General features: G+C 42.8%; 1 protein-coding gene across 1 annotated transcript in view; it reads right to left on the reverse strand.

The window, feature by feature from the left end:
* apbb3 (amyloid beta (A4) precursor protein-binding, family B, member 3) overlaps positions 1–24,576 on the reverse strand; it is a 122,785-nt gene that overhangs the window by 31,916 nt on the left and 66,293 nt on the right. The window contains exons 8-10 of the mRNA XM_068043110.1: positions 17,822–17,879; positions 14,325–14,471; positions 11,126–11,253 (exon numbers count right to left, since the gene is read on the reverse strand). Of these exons, the coding sequence (XP_067899211.1) occupies positions 11,126–11,253; positions 14,325–14,471; positions 17,822–17,879 (333 nt within the window). The remainder of the gene's footprint in view (positions 1–11,125; positions 11,254–14,324; positions 14,472–17,821; positions 17,880–24,576) is intronic.

Below are 24,576 nucleotides of genomic sequence, written 5' to 3' on the forward strand. Positions count from 1 at the left end.
GATGAAAACTTCCACTCTTACGCTGTTAGTCTCACTGTAAAGACCCTGGGAAAAGTTACACCTTGATGTATGAGGTGTAACTGGGTTTGTAACTGCATACTAAGTTCATAATTACTGCTGAACACCTTCACGGGTCCTGAAACAGTAATTTTATATTTCTGGAATGTCAAATTTCTTCTTTTTATATATCTTTTAAAGTTTTGTTTTAAGATATTCCATGTATATGTCCCAATTGTTATTTCGCTTTCTGTAAAATTTTATTCATAAGTTAAAAATTCAGTGCATTTTACTTCCGGCTTTACTGTCTGTGAGGATACTTCAATGTGATTGGCCACTTATTCTGCTTGATGACATCATTGTGGCTGGATGCCTGCAGATTCCCTTGGCTTGGCACCAGTTCAAACTGACATTGACAAAGGGGAAGTCCAGGCCACAGAGATCGCGTGATTTTTGTGGGTCACTTTCTTCATGGTCAAGTGGCCATTTATTCTTGGTTGATAAAGACTTTAAACACAGATCCCAAGAGTTCCCACTAGTTTTTGGAAGTGGTTATTTTTGCTCATGTTTCTGCTCAAACTCAATTGCATATCCCGAACGTAAAATCTTCTATGAACCAGCACAATTGGGCAGCTTTTTAGAATATAAAAATATTGTTCTGCATTAAAAAATAATCCTTGATAATGTGTTGTGGTAAATCCATTTTCCGTTTCATTAATACAGCCAAATATGAGTTTACTACGAAAAATAAGCATTTTGTTATGCGATTGTTTCTATTTCATTTGTAAAATATGTGTTAAGGACTTATACTTGAATTATGGAGACTGATTCATCTGGAATCTTGACGAAGTTGCTGAACTTTGTGGGTTTTTTTGAAAGAAGTCACCAGAAAATTCCTTTTTTGGCTAGTAAACAAGTCTAACTAGAAGGCACCCGTCTCTGGATAATCACCCAGTAGGGGTTGTTTTTGACTTTGGGAGATGCTTATAACGAAGTGACAGGCCAAGATTTATAGATGTCAAGAGGCTTGACTTCTGGAAGGTTTTAGTTTCAGTTTGAACTGTTACAACAGACAGTTGCCAGAAGAACAGCTCAGCTCTCTCTCTCTTGAAAACAAATCCTGCATCCAGTGTGTCAGATTCCTAGTTCCTCCTGGATTAGAAGGAACCTGGCCTATTTGAAGAAACCTTGAACATCGAATGTGTGGGAACTGAAACCTTGTTGCTACCTTCCTGCTGTAAGACCCATTTGGAGCCTCTGGAACTGCATCTCTTGGAAAGCCTACCCAAACTGATTTTCAATATCACCCAGAAAGAAATGTTCTCGGACGATCCCATTGACAGTGTGTATACACATTTGGGACGCCAAACCAAAATAAAGGACATCTTTCCATACCTTCTTTTCATCCAAAGTGTTTTTTTCCCCTTTTTTGTGCGCTTTAAACAAATATCCCTTTTTTCCCCCGGTTAACCAGTGTGGGTGTATGTGTGTGGCTAGGATAAATAAGGGATTTTAATATTTCAATTTGTGTGTTTGTTTTACTTCATTATTGGTTAAGATTTGGTTAATAATAAACTGATAATTTGGTTGTTTATTAAAGAAACCTGGTTGGTGTGTTATTCTGGGGAAAAGTAGAGTGGCTGATCCCATAAGTGGGAAAATTTAAATATATGTTGTGACCGGTGGAGAAGTGGGACTGAATTAATAGTGCACTCCTCCCACCTCGGTCGTAACAATTTTTGTCAAGAATGTCGAGCCCACCACTTGTGAGTTTCCCAATATAAATAAGTGAAAATGAAAATTTAAAATATTGTACAATATATAAACTGGCCTACCATCAGCAGCTTCTTCATAAATTAAAAAAATTTGAAAGCTTTCTAAAATGTGCTGATTAGTGTTCTTGTGCCAAAAAGAAGCAGCCTAATTTTTAGAGCCTCTTCAAAGGCCCGCAAACAAGCGCAATTAGTGAAAACTAACGATGGCAATTAATTCAATCTGGGGGCGTGGACAGTTTTGTGGGCGGGGCTGACTGACAGCACAATTTTTTTTAAACCAACACCAAAGATCGTGGAAACTTAATTTGCACTGTATGTAACTTGTGCTTGAAATTCTCAATCTTTTGTGCTGATTTGGCCAATTTTGGGCAAACTTCGGTGGAAAAAGTCAGCACAAACTAGTAGAAACTCGTGCCCAGTCTTTACATTCCGCCAATCTCCCTTTCAATGCTATTCTCCAACCTCTCTCTGGCTTCACCTTCCTTGTCTCCCTCTAATTTTATCAATGCTACTGTGATCGGTGATCCTCTAAACTTCCCTACCCTGTCCCTCATTGGCTCCAAACAGCCCATCCAACACATTGTTGTCCTCGCTGTCCTGTGCTGTAAGATTCAGTGATTCTGTTAAGTTCCTCTCTCACTGATGGACTGATGTAGTGAGGCGGTGAGACAGCAGGGGGCTCCCCCATGATGCTATATACAAGTGGCCGGAGCTTGCTGGAAGAATAACAACACGTTCAGTGACGCACGCCTTTATTAATGCACAAATCACCAACACGTTCAGGGGATGAAGAGATAAACTGTGAGGCGCGAATCTCCAGGAGTCACTGGTCAACTTGAGCCACTCACTTCGCACAAACAGTGCCCCCATTATTTATAAGAAATTGCTGGATTGATTTTAGTAATTGCCCATGTCAGCTATAGCTTCAGTTGTGAGCACTCCTGCCTCTGAATCGTTCAAGTCACATTCTAGGACTTGAACACAAAAATAAAGGCCAACACTCCAGTGCAGGACTGAGGGTGTGCTGCAATATTAGAAGTGCTGTCTTTTTGGATGCGACGTTAAACTAAGGCCCCATCTGCCCTCTCAGGTGGATGTACAAGATTCCATAGCACTGGTTCGAAGAGGAGCAGGAGTCCTGGCCAAAATGTATCCCTAACCAACGTCAGAAAAAACAGATTATCTGGCCTTTATCACATTGCTGTTTCTGGGAGCTTGCTGTGCGCAAATTGGCTGCCGTGTTTCCTACATCACAAGAGTGACTACACTTCAAAAGTACTTCATTTGCTGTAAAGCGCTTTGAGACATTGGCTGGTCATGAAAACTGCTATATAAATGCAAGTCTTTCTTTATTAAACTTGTGCAGGGATCTAGGGCTGGTAATTAAGAGCACTAGTCCCCTTAAATGATGTTAAAATTGTTAATGCAATGCGGATCACTTCCTCTGGCTCAGAAACACAATATATTGAACATTTTAGTCTTATTTCTGCATGCAGTTAGTTGCTAGAGATTTTAAAATATTCAAATGTAATTTTTTTTCTTACTTTTCCTCTCTGTCTTTTTTTCTCTCTCTTAATCCAATCTTCCTTTCCCTCTCTATTTCTCGTTCTGTACCTGTTTCACTCAAATGCACCCAAATTGCTTCTCCATCTTTCCTCTCTTTCTTTCTCAATCCTAAAATGTCATCAGTTAGGGAGATAAACTGTTGGTCCCCTCGTTCACTGTCCCAGATGCCCTGTTGCAATTTTTACAGTTTAGCAGTCAATAGAGTATAAAAATGCTGCCATTTGTGACAGTCTAATATGCAATGTTAAATCCAAAACTGGACACATTGGAAGAAGACATAAAGGACATAGAAATTGGAAACTCTACCTGTCTCTGTCTCCAAGGCAGCATGAACAAAATCAATCAATTAATCAATAAAGTCATTGAACATTTGAATTAACGTATATATATGATACAGCCAAACCTAAACACGAAACTCACTTTTACTCACATTATTAGCTGGTACCCAGGTACAAATTCCACAGGAGTTCACAGATGATAACTCCAGTGGAAGATCCCAGAACCCTGACTCCTGCTGGCCTCATGATTGCAGGGACCTAATTCCTGCTGGTTTCCGAGTCCAGGATCCCTGACACCTGCTGGTATCCTGGATCCCTGACTCCTGCTCATGTCCTGGTCTCAGAGACCCAATTTATTATACATTAATGACCTGGATTTGGAGGTACAAGGCATAATTTCAAAATCTGCAGGTGACACAAAACTTGGAAGTGTAGTAAACAGTGAGGAGGATAGTGATGGGCTTCAAGAGGACATAGACAGGCTGGTGGAGTGGGCAGACATGTGGCAGATGAAATTCAGTGCAGAAAAGTATGAGATGATACATTTTGAGAGGAAGACTGAGAAGAGACAATACTTGCAATCATAGAATGATTCATAGAATGGCTAAATGGTATAATTTTAAAGCTGGTTCAAAAAAAGTGGTTATGGAAAAGGACAAAGAGTAATCTAAAGAAAGCATAATTAACTGGGGGAAAGCCAACTTCAATGGGGTAAGAATGGATCTGGGCCGAATAAATTGGAATCAAACGTTTATAGGAAAAACAGTAGCTGGACAACGGGCTACCTTCAAAGAAGACATAGTTCAGGCATGGTATATTACCTCACAGGGGAAAGGTAGAGCAAACAAATCCAGACCTCCCTGGATGACAAAAGAGACAGAGATGAAGATGAAGAAGTAAAAGTGCTTATGACAGATGTCAGGTAGATAATACAATGGAGAAACAGGCAAAATATAGAAGGTTCCATAGAACCACTGAACAAATTACAGCACAGAAGGAGGCCATTCAGCCCATCTTGTCCGTGTCAGCCGAAAAACTAGCCACCCAATCAAATCCCACCTTCCAGCACCTGGTGCATAGCCTTGCCGGTTACAGCACTTCAGGTGCAGGTCCAGGTACCTTTTAAAAGAATTGAGGGTTTCTGCCTCCACCACCATTCCTGGAAGTGAATTCCAGACACCCACCACCCTCTGGGTGAAAAGGTTTTTCCTCATGTCCTCTCTAATCCTTCTACCAATCACCTTAAATCTGTGCCCCCGGTATTTGACCTCTCCGCTAGAGGAAACAGCTATAAAGAAAGATTAGATCAGCTGGGGTTGTTTTCCTTAGAACAGAGGAGGCTGAGGGGTGACTTCCTGTCTACTCTATCTAGGCCCCTCATAATTTTGTACACCTCAATTAAGTCACCCCTCAGCCTCCTCTGTTCTAAGGAAAACAACCCTAGCCAATCTAATCTTTCCTCATAGCTGCAACTTTCAAGCCCTGGCAACATTCTTGTAAATCTCCTCTGTACTCTCTCCAATTATGTCCTTCCTGTAATGGGGTGAACAGAACTGTACATAATAGTCCAGCTGTGGCCTAACCAGCATTTTATACAGTTCCAGCATTACACCCCTGCTTTTGTATTCTATACCTCGGCCAATAAAGGAAAGCATTCCATATGCCTTCTTCACCACTCTATCTACCTGTCCTGCCACCTTCAGGGACCTGTGGACATGCATTCCAAGGTCTCTCACTTCTTCTATCCCTCTCAATATCCTCCCGTTTATTGTGTATTCCCTTGCTTTGTTTGCCCTCCCCATATGCATTACCTCACACTTCTCCAGATTGAATTCCATTTGCCACTTTTCTGCCCACTCAACCAAACCACTGATATCATTCTGGAGTCCACAACTATCCTCTTCACTATCAACTACACGGCCAATTTTTTTGTGTCATCAGCAAATTTTCCAATCATGCCTCCCACATTTAAGTCCAAATCATTAATATATACCACAAACAGCAAGGGACCCAACACCGAGCCCTGTGGAACATCACTTGTTTCCTGTCATTGAGCCAATTTTGGATCCAACCTGCCACATTCCCCTATATCCCATGGGATTTTAATTTTTCTGACCAGTCTGCCATGCAGGTCCTTGTCAAATGCCTTACTAAAATCTATGTAAACCACATCCGCTGCACTACCCTCATCAATCCTCCTTGTTACTTCCTCAAAAAACTCAATGAAGTTAGTAAGACATGACCTTCCCCTAAAAAATCCATGTTGACTATCCCTGATTAATCCGTGCTTTTCTAAGTGGCCGTTTATCCTGTCCCTCAGAATTGACTCTAAAAATTTACCCACCACCAAGGTCAGGCTGACCGGCCTATAATTATTTGGCCTATCACTCTCACCCTTTTTAAACAATGGTAACGTTCGCAGACCTCCAATCCTCTGGCACCTCTCCTGTATCTACTGAGGATTTGAAAATGATCTTCAGCGCATCCATTATTTCCTCCCTAGATTCCTTTAACGACCTGGGATGCAATCTATCCAGCCCTGATGATTTATCCACTTTCAAGGATGTCAGACCCTCTAGTACTTCCTCTCTCATTATGCTTATCATATCTAATATTTCACACTCTTCCTCTTTAACTACAATGTCTACATCAACCCTCTCATTTGTGAAGACAGGGACAAAAAACTCATTAAGAACCCTGCCCACATCTTCTGCATCCATGCATAAGTTCCCTTGTACATCTCTGATAGGCCCTACCCTTTCCTTAGTTATCCTCTTGCTCTTAATGTACTGATAAAACATCTTTGGGTTTTACTTGATTTTACCTGCCACTAATTTTTCATGTCCTCTCTTTGCTTTTCTAATTTCCTTTTTTACTTCATCCCTGCACTTTCTATACTCCTCTAGGCTTTCTAAAGTATTAAGTTTTTTGTGATTGTCATAATCTTTCTTTTTCTGCTTTATCTTACCCTGTAAGCTTCTAGATAACCAGGGGGCTCTAGATTTGGCAATACCACTCTTCATCTTAGTGGGGACATGCCTACACTGTGCCTGTAGTATCTCGCTTTTGAATGCCTCCCACTGGTTTGCCACTGATTTTCCTTCCAGTAGCTGTATCCAGTCCACTTTCGCCAGGTCACCTCTCATTTTGTAAAATTTGCCTTCCCCCAATTTAGAACTTTTACTCCTGTTTTATCTTTGTCCTTTTCCAGGATTATGTTCAAATTAACTGTATTATGGTCACTATCTCCAAAATGGTCACCCACTGCTACTTCATCCACCTTGTCCAGCTTGATTACCGAAAGCTAAATCTAGAATTGCGCCCCCTCTCGTTGGGCTTGTTACGTGTTGGCTAAAAAAGTTCTCTTGCTGTGCCCTCTGTGTCCTTCACACTGTTTGTATCCCAGTTGATGTTGGGGTAATTGAAATCCCCAAGTATTATTGCCCTATAGTTTTATAGGTTCCGAGGGGAAGTGAAAATGCAAGTATGAGAAGCAGAAAGAGAGCATGAAAAGAGACTGACAGCTAACATAAAAGGGAATCCCAAAGTCTTCTATAGGACATATAAATAGTAAAAGGGTGGTAAAAGATGGAGTAGCACCGATTAGGGACCAAAAGAGTGATATATGCATGGAAGTAGGGGAAATACCTGAGGTATTAAATGACCTGTCTTTACTCAGGAAGAAGATGCTATCCAGGCCACAGTGAAAGAGAAGGCAATTAATACACTAGAAGGATTTTTTAAAAATTCCTTCATGGGATGTGGGCATCGCTGGCCAGGCCAGCATTTATTGCCCATCCCTAATTGTCCTTGAGAAGGTTAAAATTGATAAGGAGGAGGTATTCGATAGGCTTTCTATACTTAAAGTGGATAAAACACCAAGGCTGGATGAGATACATCCAAAGGTATAAAGGGAAGTGAGAGTGGAAAATGTGCAGGCAGTGGCCATAATTTCCCAGTCTTCCTTAGACTCGGGGGTGGTGCTGGAGAACTGCAAATGTTACACCGTTGTTCAAAAAAGGATGTAAAGACAAGCCCAGCAACAACAGGTCAGTCAGTTTAACTTTAGTGGTGGGGAAATTTCCAGAAAGAATAGGTCAGGACCAAATTAATAGTCACATGGACAAATGCAAGTTTATTAAGGAAAGCCAGCAGGGATTCATTATTAGTTATTTGAAGAGGTAACAGAGAGGGTTGATGAGGGCCAATCATCATAATGGAGTGTAATGTAGGGAAGTGTGAAGTTTGGTCGTAAAAATAGAAAAGCAAAATATTTTTTAAAAGGTGTGAAAATTGTAAGTGTTGATGTTCAGAGACTTGGAGGTACTCGTACAAGGAACTCACAAGGTTAACATGCAGGTGCAGCAAGTTATTAGGAAGGCAAATGGCATGTTGGCCTTTATTGCAAGGGGATTGGCGTACAGGAATAAAGAAGTCTTACTAAAACTGTACAGGGCTTTGGTGAGACTGGGAATACTGTGTGCAGTTGTGGTCTCCACATTTAAGAAAGGATATACTTGCACTGGAGGCGGTGCAGTGAAGATTTACTAAATTGGTGCCTGGGATGAGAGGGTTGTTCTATGATGAGAGGTTGAGTAAATTGGGCCTATATTCTCTGGAGTTTAGAAGTATGAGTGGCAATATAATTGAGACATACAAGATTCTGAAAGAGCTTGATAGGGTAGAAGCTGAGAGATTGTTTCCACTGGTCGGGGAATCTAGAATGCGGCAGCACAGTCTCAAGGTAAGGGACCAATCATTCACGACTGAGATGAGAAGAAATTACTGCATTTAAAGGGTTGTGAATCTTTGGGAATTCTCTACCCCAGAGGGTTGTGGATGCTCCATCATTGAATACATTTAAGGCTGGGATAGATAGATTTTTGATCTCACAAGGAATCAAGGGATATGGGGAGCGGGCAGGAAAGTGGAATTGAAGCCCAAGATCAGCCATGATCGTATTGAATGGCGGAGCAGGCTCGATGGGCCATAGGATCTACTCCTGCTCCTATTTCTTGTGTTCTTGTGATACATCAGAAAGATTATATTAAATCATTCAATTGCCCCTGAATTCTGTCTTTGCTGGTAATCATTATCAAACTGAATGTTTGCTGGTGTCCTGTAGTCACACTCAGAGCAGCAATCTCAGATAGTCAGAGAGACGCTGCACTGTGGATTAGCAGAGAGTTTTAGCAGGTCCAAGTAAAGAAATCACTAAAAGTTAGTGGTCAGGTACAAAAAATAATTAAACAGGCTAATGGAATGTTGGCTTTGATCTCAAGAGGACTGGAATACAAAGGGGTGGATGCTATTTTACAGTGCTATAAAGCTCTGGTTAACCATCTCGAGCAACTCTCTGTGGGTGAGTCCAGAACCAGGGAACACTGTTTAAAAATTACGGGTCACCCTTTTAGGACAGAGATGAGGAGAATCTTTTTCTCTCAGGATTGTGCGACTTTGGAACTCTCTGCCTCAGAAGCTGGTGGAGGCGGGGTCATTGACTATTTTTAAGGCGGAGGTAGATAGATTCTTGTTAGGCAAGGGAATCATAGGTCATCGGAGTAGATGGGGGTGTGGAATTCGAGTCACAAACAGATCGACTATGATCTTATTGAATAGCGGAACAGGTTCGAGGGGCCGAATGGCCTACTTCTGCTAATTCGTATGCTCATTTGTAACTGTGTTCAGTTCTGGACACTGGATATACTGGATATATTGGCCTTGGAGAAAATGACGCTCAGACTTACCAGAAGGACTAAAAGTTATGAGGACAGGTATCAAGACTGGGCTTGTATTCCCTTAAATTTAGAAGATTAAGGGGTGATCTAATTGAGGTGTTTATAATGATTTGATAGGGTAGGTAAACTATTTCCTCTGGTGGAGGAGTCCAGAATAAGGGGGCAGAACCTTAAAATTAGAGTCAGTTCATTCAGGGGTGATGTCAGGAAGCATATCTTCACACAAAGGGTAGTAGAAATCTGGAATTCTCTCTGACAAAAAAGCCGTTGAGGCTGGGGATAAACTGAAAACTTTAAAACTGAGATTGAGAGATTTTTGTTAGGTATGGAAATTAAGAGTTAGGAAACCAAGGCGGGTGAGTGGAATTAAGATACAGATCAGCTAATGTTCCCTTTAATATTTAATTGTTGTGAGCAGCCAATTTTTTTAGTGCGCATTCCCTGTATATTTTTCTGCACGGTTGTACACCTTCTGGGCAACTGTGTGGCTAAAAGGGAATGTTGTGATTAGTGATGATCAGACTCGAGGGACTGAATGGCCTCCTCCTGTTCCCGTGTTCCTATGTGTTTATAAATCAGGGCTGGCAGAAGCCACGAGATGATGTGTCATTGAGTTTGTCAACACTAACCCACCAAACACATTCAACCAGAATTTCCACAAATGATGTCCATGATCTCCCACTCGATGTCGGCTGAAGGTTTCACAGAAATAACAGATCACGCTTAAAGGACCATTTCCCTCACCTTCCACCAGAGATACCAACATTCTACCCTGTAGTCTCCATTCACAACAGTAAAAATGATTCTTCCTTTAAACAGATTTCATCCCTCCTCACCTGACTGACCCCTTGCTTCGATTATGGTTCCCTGAGCACCCGCTAAGTGCCTTGTTCCAAATCAGCTGTTCCCTGAATGGGGTCATGAAGGCTATTTGACTATGGAAGCGAAATCTCAGCTGAGCTCCAAATTCTGGCACTGTCCAATATTCACACTCATTGATTTCTCTGCTCTCCTGCAGCCCTGAGGCACTGAGGCAAATTGCAGGTTTGCCCTATTGCCACACCGACTGAGGTCAGCATGGGTTGGGGATCAAGCCTGCAGGTCACCAATCCACATGGCTTGGGTTCAACACTGAGTGATGCCTTTACCCAATGAGCCAGGGAGGGAAGCAATTACACAGCAATGCCTCAGTACAGGAACAGTTCATCTGATTGCAAGGCATTTCATGTGATCATGATGATGTAAAGTGCGATCTGCTTGTCAATTCATCAAGTCCCATGTCAGTACTCAGTGGCAGTTTGTTCACGATGAAGGATTTTTCTGGTTGGCATTTCTTGACAACCATCTTCTAGAAGAAAAGGACTATCAATACCAACCAAAGAAAGTCTTCATGTTACTGTCTCGAGCTCCCGGGAGGCTGTGTCAATTCACCGAGGCTCAAACATTGGCACAACCGAAAGGGTGATGAGTTGAGAGTCCAATTGTTCAGCCTTAATTCAGTTGCAAGTCCTGTCCTCTGTGCTTGCCAAGTTGTAACTGCTGGAAAGGGTGGGACTGTAGTTATAATTCTGATGTGTCTGATTTGCTACAGAGCCAAATTTATCAAAACATTAATTTACAACAAAATGTCCCCACTTCCCAATATAACAGCAGGGGAAAAGGACATGTCTTAGAAACAGGGTTGCAGTTTGGAAATATCTGCACAGTCCAATCAGCTGAGTTTATTTTACCTCACCTGAGATTGCAAAGGGATTGAGAGCCCTAAACTCACCGACCATTGTTACAACCAACTCCCCACACTCGTATGTTGATGATTGGTTGAGAATGTATCAGACTGTGGTCCACAGGGTCCACTAGGCTCAGGGTGTCCTTCCTGAGAACCATCACCATATCCTGACCCTGCATGAAGAACATCAAAAGTGTCAACGATCAGAAAAGGCCATCCAACCCAACAAGTTGGTCCCACAAGTTCCATACCCAGCCTGACATCCACTTATCCAGTCCCATATCCCACTCACCCAGTCCAATATCCCACTCACCCAGTCCAATATCCCACTCACCCAGTCCCATATCCCACTCACCCAGTCCCATATCCCACTCACCCAGTCCAATATCCCACTCACCCAGTCCCATATCCCACTCACCCAGTCCCATATCCCACTCACCCAGTCCAATATCCCACTCACCCAGTCCAATATCCCACTCACCCAGTCCAATATCCCACTCACCCAGTCCCATATCCCACTCACCCAGTCCCATATCCCACTCACCCAGTCCAATATCCCACTCACCCAGTCCAATATCCCACTCACCCAGTCCCATATCCCACTCACCCAGTCCAATATCCCACTCACCCAGTCCAATATCCCACTCGCCCAGTCCAATATCTCACTCACCCAGTCCAATATCCCACTCACCCAGTCCCATATCCCATTCATCCAGTCCAAAATCCCACTCACCCAGTCCAATATCCCACTCACCCAGTCCAATATCCCTCACCCAGTCCCATATCCCACTCACCCAGTCCCATATCCCACTCACCCAGTCCAAAGTCCCACTCACCCAGACCACTATCCCACTCACCCAGTCCAAAATCCCACTCACCCAGTCCCATATCCCATTCATCCAGTCCAAAATCCCACTCACCCAGTCCAATATCCCACTCACCCAGTCCAATATCCCACTCACCCAGTCCAATATCCCACTCACCCAGTCCAATATCCCTCACCCAGTCCCATATCCCACTCACCCAGTCCCATATCCCACTCACCCAGTCCAAAGTCCCACTCACCCAGACCACTATCCCACTCACCCAGTCCAAAATCCCACTCACCCAGTCCCATATCCCATTCATCCAGTCCAAAATCCCACTCACCCAGTCCAATATCCCACTCACCCAGTCCAATATCCCACTCACCCAGTCCCATATCCCACTCACCCAGTCCAAAGTCCCATTCACCCAGTCCACTATCCCACTCACCCAGTCCAAAATCCCACTCACCCAGTCCCATATCCCATTCATCCAGTCCCATATCCCACTCACCCAGTCCCATATCCCACTCACCCAGTCCAAAGTCCCATTCACCCAGTCCACTATCCCACTCACCCAGTCCAAAATCCCACTCACCCAGTCCCATATCCCACTCACCCAGTCCAAAGTCCCATTCACCCAGTCCACTATCCCACTCACCCAGTCCAATATCCCACTCACCCAGTCCAAAATCCCACTCACCCAGTCCAATATCCCACTCACCCAGTCCCATATCCCACTCACCCAGTCCCATATCCCACTCACCCAGTCCAAAGTCCCATTCACCCAGTCCACTATCCCACTCACCCAGTCCAATATCCCACTCACCCAGTCCACTATCCCACTCACCCAGTCCAATATCTCACTCACCCAGTCCAATATCCCACTCACCCAGTCCCATATCCCATTCATCCAGTCCAAAATCCCACTCACCCAGTCCAATATCCCACTCACCCAGTCCAATATCCCTCACCCAGTCCCATATCCCACTCACCCAGTCCAATATCCCACTCACCCAGTCCAAAATCCCACTCACCCAGTCCCATATCCCACTCACCCAGTCCAAAATCCCACTCACCCAGTCCAAAATCCCACTCACCCAGTCCAAAATCCCACTCACACAGTCCAATATCCCACTCACACAGTCCAAAATCCCACTCACTCAGTCCAAAATCCCACTCACCCAGTCCCATATCCCACTCATCCAACCAGGTGCCCGACTCTCTTAGTCATTTGAAATTAAAGAGTCAAGAATTTAATGTGACTGGTCACCAAAAATAAACCTTCAATGTTTTTACCATTTGACCTGAAAGATTATTCCAAGCACTTTGCTTAGAACTACATAACCAACTGCTACATGCTGGTGTTTATTACTGATTATTATATATTTATGGCCTCCAGTTTTGGTATCTGCCACAGTGGTGATATCTTCTCTACATCTACCCTCATCAAACCTTTTCATAATTTTAAAGACCTCTATCAGGTCACCCCTCACCCTTCTCTTTTCTAGAGAAAAGAACCCCAGTCTGGTCAATATTTCCTCAATTCTGCTATTATCCTTGTCAATCTTTTTCTGCACCTTTTTGTAATATGGAGCTCAGAACCGTACACAGTGCTCCAAGTGTGGTTTAGCACCCTTTGAGGAAAGGAATTTTTCTTAGATTTGTTTTAACTTTACTTTACATTGATTTCAAACTGAGTAGGCGGAAATCACCTGGTCTAAGTCCTTTCAATCCTTGACTAAGGTAGGTGGTAACCTGGCCACGAAGACATCGTTTATTAAATCACAGGTTCAAAATCCTGAATCTACTAAATCAGTTCTGATGAAGGATCAGCAACTGGAAATGTTCACTTTGTTTCTCTCTCCAGGGATGCTGAATGCTTCCAGCATGTTCCGGTTTTATCACACCTTTACTTAAAAATTTATATTGCACCCTATCACATGAACAAAATTAATTCTTGGGATGTGGGCATCACTGGTATTTATTGCCCATCCCTGGCTGACCTGAGAAGGTGGCAGTGGTGGGCCCTTTGTAGCAGTTTTAGATACACCTGTGTGGCTTGTTACGTCACTTCAGCGGGCAGGTAAGAGTCACCCTTATTGGTCTGGGACGATAAGCAAGGCCAGGTGCAGTTGGGGGAAGACGACAATTCGACAGCTTTTAATTTCCAGCGTTCTGAATTCAAACTCTCAGTCTTCTACGGAGAGATTTGAAATCACATTCTCTGAATTATTAGCCCTGGTCTCTGGATTTACTGAGCACTGAGCTACCTCACCTGTAATTTCACCACAATATTTCAAGATTCTGAATGTACGTGGGGGTTGTGCCCCTTCCAGTTTAACACAATTGTCCATTTACATGAGAGGTCGTGAAAGGTTTGCGCCAATCATACTGCCTTGGGGAGTGGCATTGCAGAGTGGCATCAGTGAGTAACGCACCTCTCCCCAGACTGAGCTGTTCTGTCTTCCTTCAGATTTACTGTGGGAGAGCTGTTGGATGCAGTTATTCACAGCGATGCTGCTTTTTCCTGGAGTCAAGTCCTCTTCTGGTATCTCCACCCAACCCAGGGACCTCACTGCAAAGCACTGCACAGAGGAGGAAGCAGAGGAGAACAACATCAAGTGAGACAGAAGAACAGGTTTGGATTCTACCAGTGGGTCAGGATGGGAAGGAGATAGTATCTATTTTTCTCAAGGTGCAAAGGACAGCTCCAAGAGGAATTATTATCTATCTGATGGAATACTCATGCTAGTTTTACTTTAATTGAATGCTGATTGCGGAGTATAAACACCCTTGAAACATTGGGGGCAAATCGTTCAGTGGTGTCCAGGGCCCAAATTTCCACAGGCCCTTACATTATGGATCCTTTAAGATATCAGCCATGGGTCAATTGGTAACTCTCTCTCCTCCGAGTTGGGAGGCTGCCCCCACTCCAGAGACTTGACCACAAAATCTAGGCTGACACTCCAGTGCAATACTGAGGAAGTGCCGCAAGGTCAAAGGTGCTGTCTTTTGGATGAGATTTTAAGCTGACACCCCTGTATATCCTCTCAGGTAGGCGTAAAAGATCCAATGGCCACGATTTTGTAAAAAAGCAAGGGAGTTATCCACAGTATCCTGGCCAATATTTATCCCTAAACCAACATCCTTAAAATAGACTATCTGGTCATTATCTCATTGCTGGTTGTGGGATCTTGCTGCGTAAAAATTGCCTGCCAGCAAACGACGTACATCTGAATTGTAATTATCGTTGTAATGTAAGAGCCTCTTCACTTTATTTGAACTTGACTGGCTTTACCACACACTCTCACATAATCCTCCCTCACTGCAGAAAGCAGCAGAATACCACTACAATAGACTGTAACATAGGCTTTAACTGTCAAACAAATTTGTTAAACAGTAAGAGAATAAGTGAGCAGAAGCAATGCTAACTGTTAGGTTTTAGGGAAATATACAATTAACTAAGTTAACAGAAAATAACAAACAGTAGACACTGCCACACTAAACCACATTCATATAATTTATCGCACAGCGACAGGTCATTCAGCCTGACTGGTCTATGATGGTGTTTATACTCCACACAAGCCTGTAATGTCTGTAAATAACATGAATGTACAGTGTCAATGCTATCCTGGTGTTCCCCTCACCAGCCACAGAAGCTGATTATCTCTCCAAACCTTTCAGACAGACTCACAGAATGGAGGCCATTCAGGTCACCGTGTCCCTCCTACATCACTGCAAGAGCAATTTAGCTAGTCCCACTGACCCGCCCTTTCTCCATAGCCCTGCAAATCTCTTCAGGTGCTTATCCAATTCCCTTTTAAAAGCCTCAATTTATTTATTTAGAGATACAGCACTGAAACAGGCCCTTCGGCCCACCGAGTCTGTGTCGACCAACAACCACCCATTTATACTAAACCAACATTAATCCCATATTCCCTACCACATCCCCACCATTCTCCTACCGACACTAGGGGAAATTCATAATGGCCAATTTACCTATCAACCTGCAAGTCTTTGGCTGTGGGAGGAAACCGGAGCACCCGGCGGAAACCCACGCAGTCGCAGAGAGAACTTGCAAACTCCGCAGAGGCAGTACCTAGAACTGAACCCAGGTCACTGGAGCTGTGAGGCTGCGGTGCTAACCACTGCACCACTGTGCCGCCCTGGAATCTACCTCCACCACACTCTCAGGCAGTGCGTTGCAGATCCTAACCACTCGCTGCATAGAAAAGTATTTCCTCATGTCGTCATTGGTTCTTTTGCCAATCACCATAAATCGGTGTCCTCTGGTTCTTGACCCTTCCACCAATGGGAACAGTTTCTCTCTATCTACTCTGTCCAGCCCCCTCATGATTTTGAACACCTCTATCAAATCTCCTCTCAACTTTCTCTTAAAGGACAACACCCCCAGCTTCTCTAATCTAAACAGGTAACTGAAGTGGCTCATCCATGGAACCATTCTCATACATTTACATTAACATGAACCATACAGACTGAGAAATACTTTCTAAAGAACAATTGGGACCAAGCAGATGTAATTAGCTCTAACAAAAGAATCTGCCTATCAAGTTTATATATGAGCCAATCCCTTAAAATGTTGGTATTTAAATTTAATGCCGTAGTGTTTAGAACATGGGAACTGGAGTAGGCCATTTAGCCCCTCAACCCTGTTCCTGGCTGATTTGTATCTTAACTCTTATCTACCAGACTTGGTTCTGTAATCCTTAATACTGATGAGAATCTCGAGTCGAGTTGGCTGTCCATTGATCGAGGACGACATCTACTCAGGGTCGTGCGTTTCTGTCATAGATCGTCAGGTGGCTGATTTTCGACCCGCAGATCTTTGGGAACTTGGGACAGGATGTCCCACGAGGTAGTGGGATCCGGAGTGCAGGATTTGCTTCCTTCTCTTTCCTTCTTTTCCATCACTCTGCCTCATCATTAAGACATTGGGACTCGATGCGTGATGCAGCTTGGAGGACAAGATCTCGCTATCTGTGCAATTAGTAACAAACTCCTCCAGGTCAAGGGGAGCTTCAGAAAATCTATCGATCTCAGTTTGGACATTTTCAATTGACCCCCAGCCTCAAAAGCATTTTGGGGGAGAGAGTTCCCGATTTCCACTACCCTTTGTGTGACGAAGTGCTCCCTGACATCACCTCTGAATGGCCTGGCTCGAATTTTAAGGTTCTGCCCCCTTGTTCTGGACTCTCCACCAGAGGAAATAGTTTTGCTCTATTTATGCTATCAAATCCTTTAATCATCTTAAAAAGCACAATTAAATCACCCGCTAATCATCTATACTCAAGGGAATAGAGCCTAGTCAATGCAACCTGGCCTCACAATTTAACCCTTTTAGCCCCAGTATCATTCTGGCAAATCTGAGCTGCACCCTCTTCAAGGACAATATATCTGCCCTAGGATGCGGTGCTTCGAACTGAACACAGTTACTTCAGAGGGCATCTGACCAGAGCTTTGTATAACTGCAACATAACTTCCACACCTGTGTATTCCAGCCCCATTGTGACAAAAGCACTAGTTTCAACATGTGACTGACTATCCTAATAAAATACACTGCTGCATTTTCTTTCTGTCAGTGAAGCTATATATTTTAACCTCTCGTGTACTGCGACAGCTAGAAGGAAACCAATAGCATGAAATATATCAGACAAAAGGAAGGTCTTTCTTCATCCAAACGTGCTTTCTGATCTCTTTAACATGACAGACTGCCTTCAGAACCCAGTACTTGGAAAGGAAGTTGCCTCATTATAGCTCACCATCAATCTGACGATCGTGATATTGATCGGGTTACAGGTCTTTGGGGAGATCTGGGTCAAATTGTTATCCGATGTGTAAATTAATAATTGCATGGGATATAGTTACACTTCAGAGGGTTTCCCATAGAAAAAAAGGAGACAGAAAATTGCAGTACCTTTGAATCTGGATCGCGGCTGAGCTGGAGACTGCTGTCTTGCCACGGGAGCTCAGTTCTGCAAAACAGGAAAGTATTTCTTAGGAGTAAATCATTTGAATTGAGAAATCAGCAGTAACAAAGGAACTTGCATTTCTATAGCAACTTGAACAATCTCAGGATGTCCCAAAGTGCTTTACAGCCAATGCAAAGAAAGAAGTGCAGTTGTTGTTGTAGTATATGGTAAGAGCTGATCATATTAGAATCCTGCCCTCTCTGTTAGGAGGCCTCATGAATAAAGGCGAGAAGACAACATGGCCGATTAAGTAGAGTCTCCCTGATGGGAAGGAATTGGCTTAAGAATATATGGTTAAACTGGGCTGAGTTATTTTCAGTAGGGATCAGTAAGACTACATCTGACATGGAGAAAGTGCTAAGAGGGCACAAAGTGGTGATTGAGCAAGTAGGACCAAATGATAAAATTATGCATCACGAGGCTAAAGTCATGATAAAGGACAGTGTACAGCAGATATTTTGCAAGGCTAGGCCAATGCCTTATGCCCAGACTTGTATCTCCACTCCAATCACCGCAGAAAGATGGCGACAAAGATGGGATGGATTTTTTTTTACATTTCTTTGGAATAATCAAGGACCGGAGAACATTGCGACACTTTTGGAACCCCTGAAGTTAAATTTGAGGATGTTTGAGCGGTACATAGGATGGAGGCTATCGCATTATTTTTTACACCACAGGAGATATGAACTATGAGCAGCTGTGAATTTAGACTGAGTGGTGTTCGTAGTTGCAAGAAAAAGTGGCACAAAAAGCTTATTTGGGGTCAATGGGGGAATTCAACCCTGACAAAGAAGACTGGAGTAATTATGATTAAAGGCTTAACATTTGGAGGAAAGTAAATAAAATAGGTGATGAGGATAAAGTTAATGTCTTCCTCACCATGATGGGGTCAGATGCTTTTGATGTAGTGTCTAACCAGTGTTGGCCGACAGACCCCAGTACTATGAGATACACCAACATAAATGAGATTCTGGTCTCCTATTATGGCCCGACTAAGAATGAAATCACACTGGGAGTTGCATTGTGTCAAAGGAAACAGTTGCCAAGTGAGTCTGTGGATTGTTGAGTTAAAGAAACTCTCCTGCAACTGTGGATATGGTGCAAACTGAGAGATAAACTTTACAGACAATTTCATCAGAGGTCTGAAGAACAATAAAATTCAGACCAAGCTGTTGAGTAAAGGAAATATAAGCTGTGATGAGGCCACAGCCATGGAAATGGCAGAAAGTGATAGTTGAAAATTGCAAGGGAGTTCTTTTTCCAAGAAGCAGGTGACGTCCACTGGATTTCAGTGGGATCCAGGATACGGCAGCCAAGTCCACAGTCTCAGTCAGAAGTTCAGATGTGGTTAGCACTGCAGCCTCACAGCTCCAGCGACCTGGGTTCAGTTCTGCATACTGCCTGTGTAGAGTTTGCAAGTTCTCCCTGTGACCGCGTGGGTTTCCTCCGGTTTCCTCCCATGCCAAAGACTTGCAGGTTGATAGGCAAATTGGCCATTGTAAAAAAAAAAAATTGCCCCTACTGTAGGTATGTGGTAGGAGAATTGAGGGAAGGTGGGGATGTGAGAGGGAAAAATGGGATTGATGTAGGATTAGTATAAATTGGTGGTTGATGGTTTGCATGGACTTGGTGGGCTGAAGGGCCTGTTTCAGTGCTGTATCTCTCTATGACTCTTACGGTAGCCACAAACTATCCCAACGTCACCATTTCCAGTCAAAGTGCTATGCCTGTGGGAAAGTTGGTCTTACCCAGGCAGCATGCAGGAGTAAAGGAAACAGTAATGCTCCTGGTCACAGTCAAGCAGCAGGTCGAGGTCATGGTAGACCTAGACCTAGAGCTAGTTCAGGAGCCTGGAAGTCCTCGAATGCGCAGATGAGAGATATGGAAACAGAAGTTGATGCTATCGAGTAGGGAGATCAAGAGTTGGACTCTGTCAGAGAGCAATAAAAACAACACTTGGAAGATGACAGTAATCGGGCTGAAGATATAATTCCAGTGTCTACAGTAGAAATGAAAGTAGAAGATTCCCAACTTACTTTCATCATTGATACAACTGCAGCATTGTCTGTTATCTCAGAAGGAGAGTACAAGAAGTCACATTCCTTTATGTAAAACTGGTGTGAAACTGACTAGTTATTCCAATAACAGTATCCCAGTGGTAAGTCAAATTAGTGTTAGGGTGGAATATGATGATACATCCGATTACTAGTCATTGGTAGTAGTTGAAGGAAACAAAGTCTCCTTGATGGGAAAGATTTGGCTTAAGAAGATATGGTTAAACTGGACTGAGTTATTTACAGTAGGGATCAGTAAGGGTGCGTTTGATGTAGAGAAAGTGCTAAGAGAGCACAAAGTGGTTATTGAGCAAGGAGAACCAAATGATAAAATGAGGCATCACGAGTCATGATAAAGGACAATGTACAGCAGACATTTTGCAAGGCTAGACCATTGCCTTATGCCCAGTTAGAAGCAGTAAGTGAAGAGTTGGCTAGATTAGAAAGATTAGGGGCAATTAAGAAGGTGAAGAGCAGTGAATGGACTGCACCCATTGTGGTAGTTAAAAAAGCAGATGGGTCCATTCAGATTTGTGGACATTATAAGCAAAAACTAAATAAGGTGATTGAAAATGATACTTAACCACTGCCTACCGGTGAAGATTCATTTTCTAATTTAACCAATGGGGAGGTGTTCTGTAAGGTAGATCTGTGAAATGCATACTTTCATTTAGAATTTACTGACAAGAACAAGAAATTGCTTACCATTCATACACACAAAGGGTTGTACCAGTATGAAAAGGTTACCATTTGGGGTGTCTACTGCTCACACAGTGTTCTAGAGCAACATGGATCAGGTACTAAGTAGGATGAAGGGAGTGTGCTGCTTCTTGGATGACATTACAATTAGCAATAAGACAAAGAAAGATCACATTGTAATATTGAACAAAGTCCAAGATTGACTTCAAGAGTATGGTATCAAAGCAAAAACACAAACGTTGCTTCATGGTGTCAAGTGTAACATACCTGGGTCACCAAATAGATGATGAAGATATCCACCCAATGCAGGAGAAGGTTGAGGGGATTTTGGAAGCAAAGGGACCAGAGAACAAAGAATAACTTAGAACATTCATAGGGATTGTTGTGTATTATTCTAAGTTCATCCCCGGCTTAGCTAACAAATTCACCGCACTGTATAAACTGCTCAAAAATAAAATCGCTTGGGAGTGGTCTGTTCAGTGTCAGAAAGTATTTGAAGAAATGAATGAAGTACTGATATGTGATGCTGCTTTGACCCACTATAATCCCAAGAAACAACTGGTTTTAGCCAGTGATGCCTCATCACAGGGGTGAGGTGTGATGTTATTTCACATAATGGAAGAGAGTGTGGAGAAGCCTGGAGCATATGCTTCACACACTTTAACAAAGTCAGAGCAAAATTACTCGCAAGTTGAAACAGAGGCATTAGCTATCATAAATCATGTTACAAAGTCCCATAAATACAGTAGAAAGTTCACTTTGTTAACTGACCACCAAGCCCTTAAGAGTGTATTTGGTTCAAAGAAGGGCATACCATCTCTAGTGGCAGCACGGCTTCAGAGGTGGACGTTGATTTTGATTGCTCATCAGTATGATATTAAATATCGTAAGTCAGCAGATCATGCTAGTGTGAACTTTATTTCAATGTTTCCCATGAGGACTGATTCATTTTTAGCCACTGAATTACTTGAGAATTACTTTACATACACAAGTGACATACCAATGTCTGCCAGAGAAGTTAGTGAAGAAACTCTCAGGGGTGTGGTTCTCAGTAAAGTGCTAAATCGTGTCATGAATGGCTGGTCTAAACAGTGTGATGATGAGAAACTACAGGAGTATTGCACACGTAGAAATGAACTGAGTGCAGATCAAGGCTGTCTCCCATGGGGTTTAAGAGTCATTATTCCACCAAGGTTTAGAGAGAGATTGTTCGAGGAACTGCATCAAGAACACACAGGGATAGTCTGTAAGAAAACAGTAGCAAGAAGCTATTTTTAATATCCCATGTTAGACAGGAATATTGAAGAATTGGTGAAAAGTTGTGAAGTGTGTCTCAGAATGAGAAATGATCCAATCAAAGTTCCTTTTATCCATGGTCAAACACAAGGAAACCGTGGGAACGGGTACATGTCGATTTCTTTGAAGTGGAAAGGAAAGTGTATTTTGTTTTGGTCGACAGCTACAGCAAGTGGATAAATGTTGAGTTTATGCCCAATGTCACAAGTGACAAAACTGTTGAGGTTTGGAGAAGTTGGTTTGCAATTTATGGGTTGCCGGAGGTGTTGGTGTCAGACAACGGCCTGCAGTTTACATCAGAAGAGCTCAGAACATTTCTGAGTAAGAATGGAGTCAAACACACTCTAATACCACCATATCACCCAGTATCGAATGGTGCTGCAGAAAGGAGTGTGCAGATTGTGAAGAGGTCTGTGCAGAAGTATTAGCTTGATGACAAGCTAGGCACATGTTTCTCTTCAACATAGGGAAGATAATTTGCTGTTTTCTTACAGAATAACCCCACAGTCTACAACAGGTTTCTCACCATATGAGTTAGTGTTTAAACACGTTCCGAGGAGTTTTTGTTTGCTTAAGCCCGACATCAATAGTAAAGTAAGAGAAAAGCAAAACAGTGAAGATGGCAGGCATGACACTTAGAGAGTTTAGTGCTGGTCAGAAGGTCATGGTGAAAAACCACCACGGTGATAAGGAGAAATATGTGTTTGGAGTTGTAAAAAGACTAGGTGCATTCACGTATCTAGTGAAGATTCAGAGAAACTCTATCAATGGCATATAGATCATTTATTTGAAAGAGGGAATCTGACAAAAGGAGAGCATGATAACCCTCCTGTAGTAATTATTCCTCCTACAGTCCCAAGTGAAAGTCAGGAAGTAAGGGAAAGTCACAAAGAAACTGAAAGTTTGGCGTTATCACAGAATCCACCGTGAGAGCAAAGTTAGTCAGGGGTTTTGATTAAGACTCATCAATCAATGTCATTGTCCCAAACATTACATGGAGTTAGTAATCAAAGTCAAAGTTCAGGGTTGACACAGTCTGAGATGTTGAGAAAGCAGAGTCGAGCTCATGGAAATGGAAATGAAAGACAATACCCAGACAGAAAGAGGAAGAAGACAGATGGGTTAACTGAGAGGGTGTCAGAAGGAAGAAGGAAGAAGTTAAAGAGGAATTGGGAAATTGGAAGTATCAGCCTACTTCCCATTCTAAGAGAGGTTGAGAATTTTTTTATTATTTTGTTTTGTCGAATAAAAGGCCATTCAACTAAATGATATGTTGAAATACTTGAAATAGTGCAGTTAGTTACAGTGTGCATGCAAAACACTAGATACATATCCATATTGCAGTGTTAATTCAGAAAAGAAGTTGTGCTTTTCATTATTTCTTGTCAAATGATGATTTTAATTATACACATCCTGGTGTTGAGGGAAAAGAAGTTTTTTGTTTTTACATGTAATTTAATCTGGTTGTACCAGTGATACATGTATTGGTTGTGATTACAGGAAAAACAAAAAAGCAACCCAAAAATTGCAGGTATTGTTGAGATTGGTTGAGTCATATTGTATTGTGAGGTAATCATTTTTTTAAGTGCAGTATGTTGTAAGAGCTGATCATTTTGTAATACTGCCCCCTCTGTTGGGAAGAATAATGAATAAAGGAGCGAAGACAACACGGCCAATTAAGTCACCTCCCACCATGTGAGTTATTTCCAGTCGAACCACAACAGCTGTAATCCATGAAACATGGCAGCCAACTCGGGCATGGCAAGCTCCCACAAATAGCAATGATATAATCTATTTTTTAGTGCTGTTGGTTGAGGGATAAGTATCGGCCCTGGATACCGGGGAGAATTTCCCTGCTCTTCTTTGAAAAAAAGGCATGGATCTTTTACACCCATCTAAGAAGGCTGACAGGACCTCGGTTTAATGTCTCAGCACCTCCAACAGTGCAGCACTCCCTCAGCGCTGGCGCTGGAAGTGTCAACCTGGATTAAGTGCTCAAGTCTCTTGAACCCACGACCTTCTGACTCACCGACGAGAGCACTACACACTGAACCATGGCTGACACTGATACAATAGGATGATTTCAGTGTTCCCTTTACTGGAGGAAATGTTAGCAATGTGATATCACTGCAGGGTTGATTTGATGAATTTGCTATGCCAATGTTACCCTTGCCCACTTGCTGTGTCTTTCAAGGAACCATTGGCCTCTGATGTACAGCAAAGGAACCCAGAGTTTAAACAAATAGCCTGACTCCCTCATTTACTGAGACCAGCACCCTTAACCGACCAGCACTTTTGCAGGACCATGTTTTCTTGTAAATCATGGTCTTTTGCCCGATGGAGCACAGTAACATTCTTACCTGTTCCGTCATTGGTTTAGATCATGGCTGATCTGTATCTTAACTCCATCGACCTGCCTTGGTTCTTTATCCATTCATACCCTTACTCAACCAAACTCTACTAATCTCAGTTTTGAAATTTTCAATTGAACACCAACCTCAACAGCTTTTTGGGGGAGAGAGTTCCAGATTCCCACTACCCTTTGTGTGATGAAGTGCTTCCTGACATCACCCCTGAATGGTCTCACTCTGATTTTAAGATTCTGCCCCCTTGTTCTGGACTCCCACCCAGCAGAGGAAATAGTTTCTCTC

Source organism: Heterodontus francisci, chromosome 12 (genome assembly GCF_036365525.1).
Source record: "Heterodontus francisci isolate sHetFra1 chromosome 12, sHetFra1.hap1, whole genome shotgun sequence".
Classification (NCBI taxonomy): Eukaryota; Metazoa; Chordata; class Chondrichthyes; order Heterodontiformes; family Heterodontidae; genus Heterodontus; species Heterodontus francisci.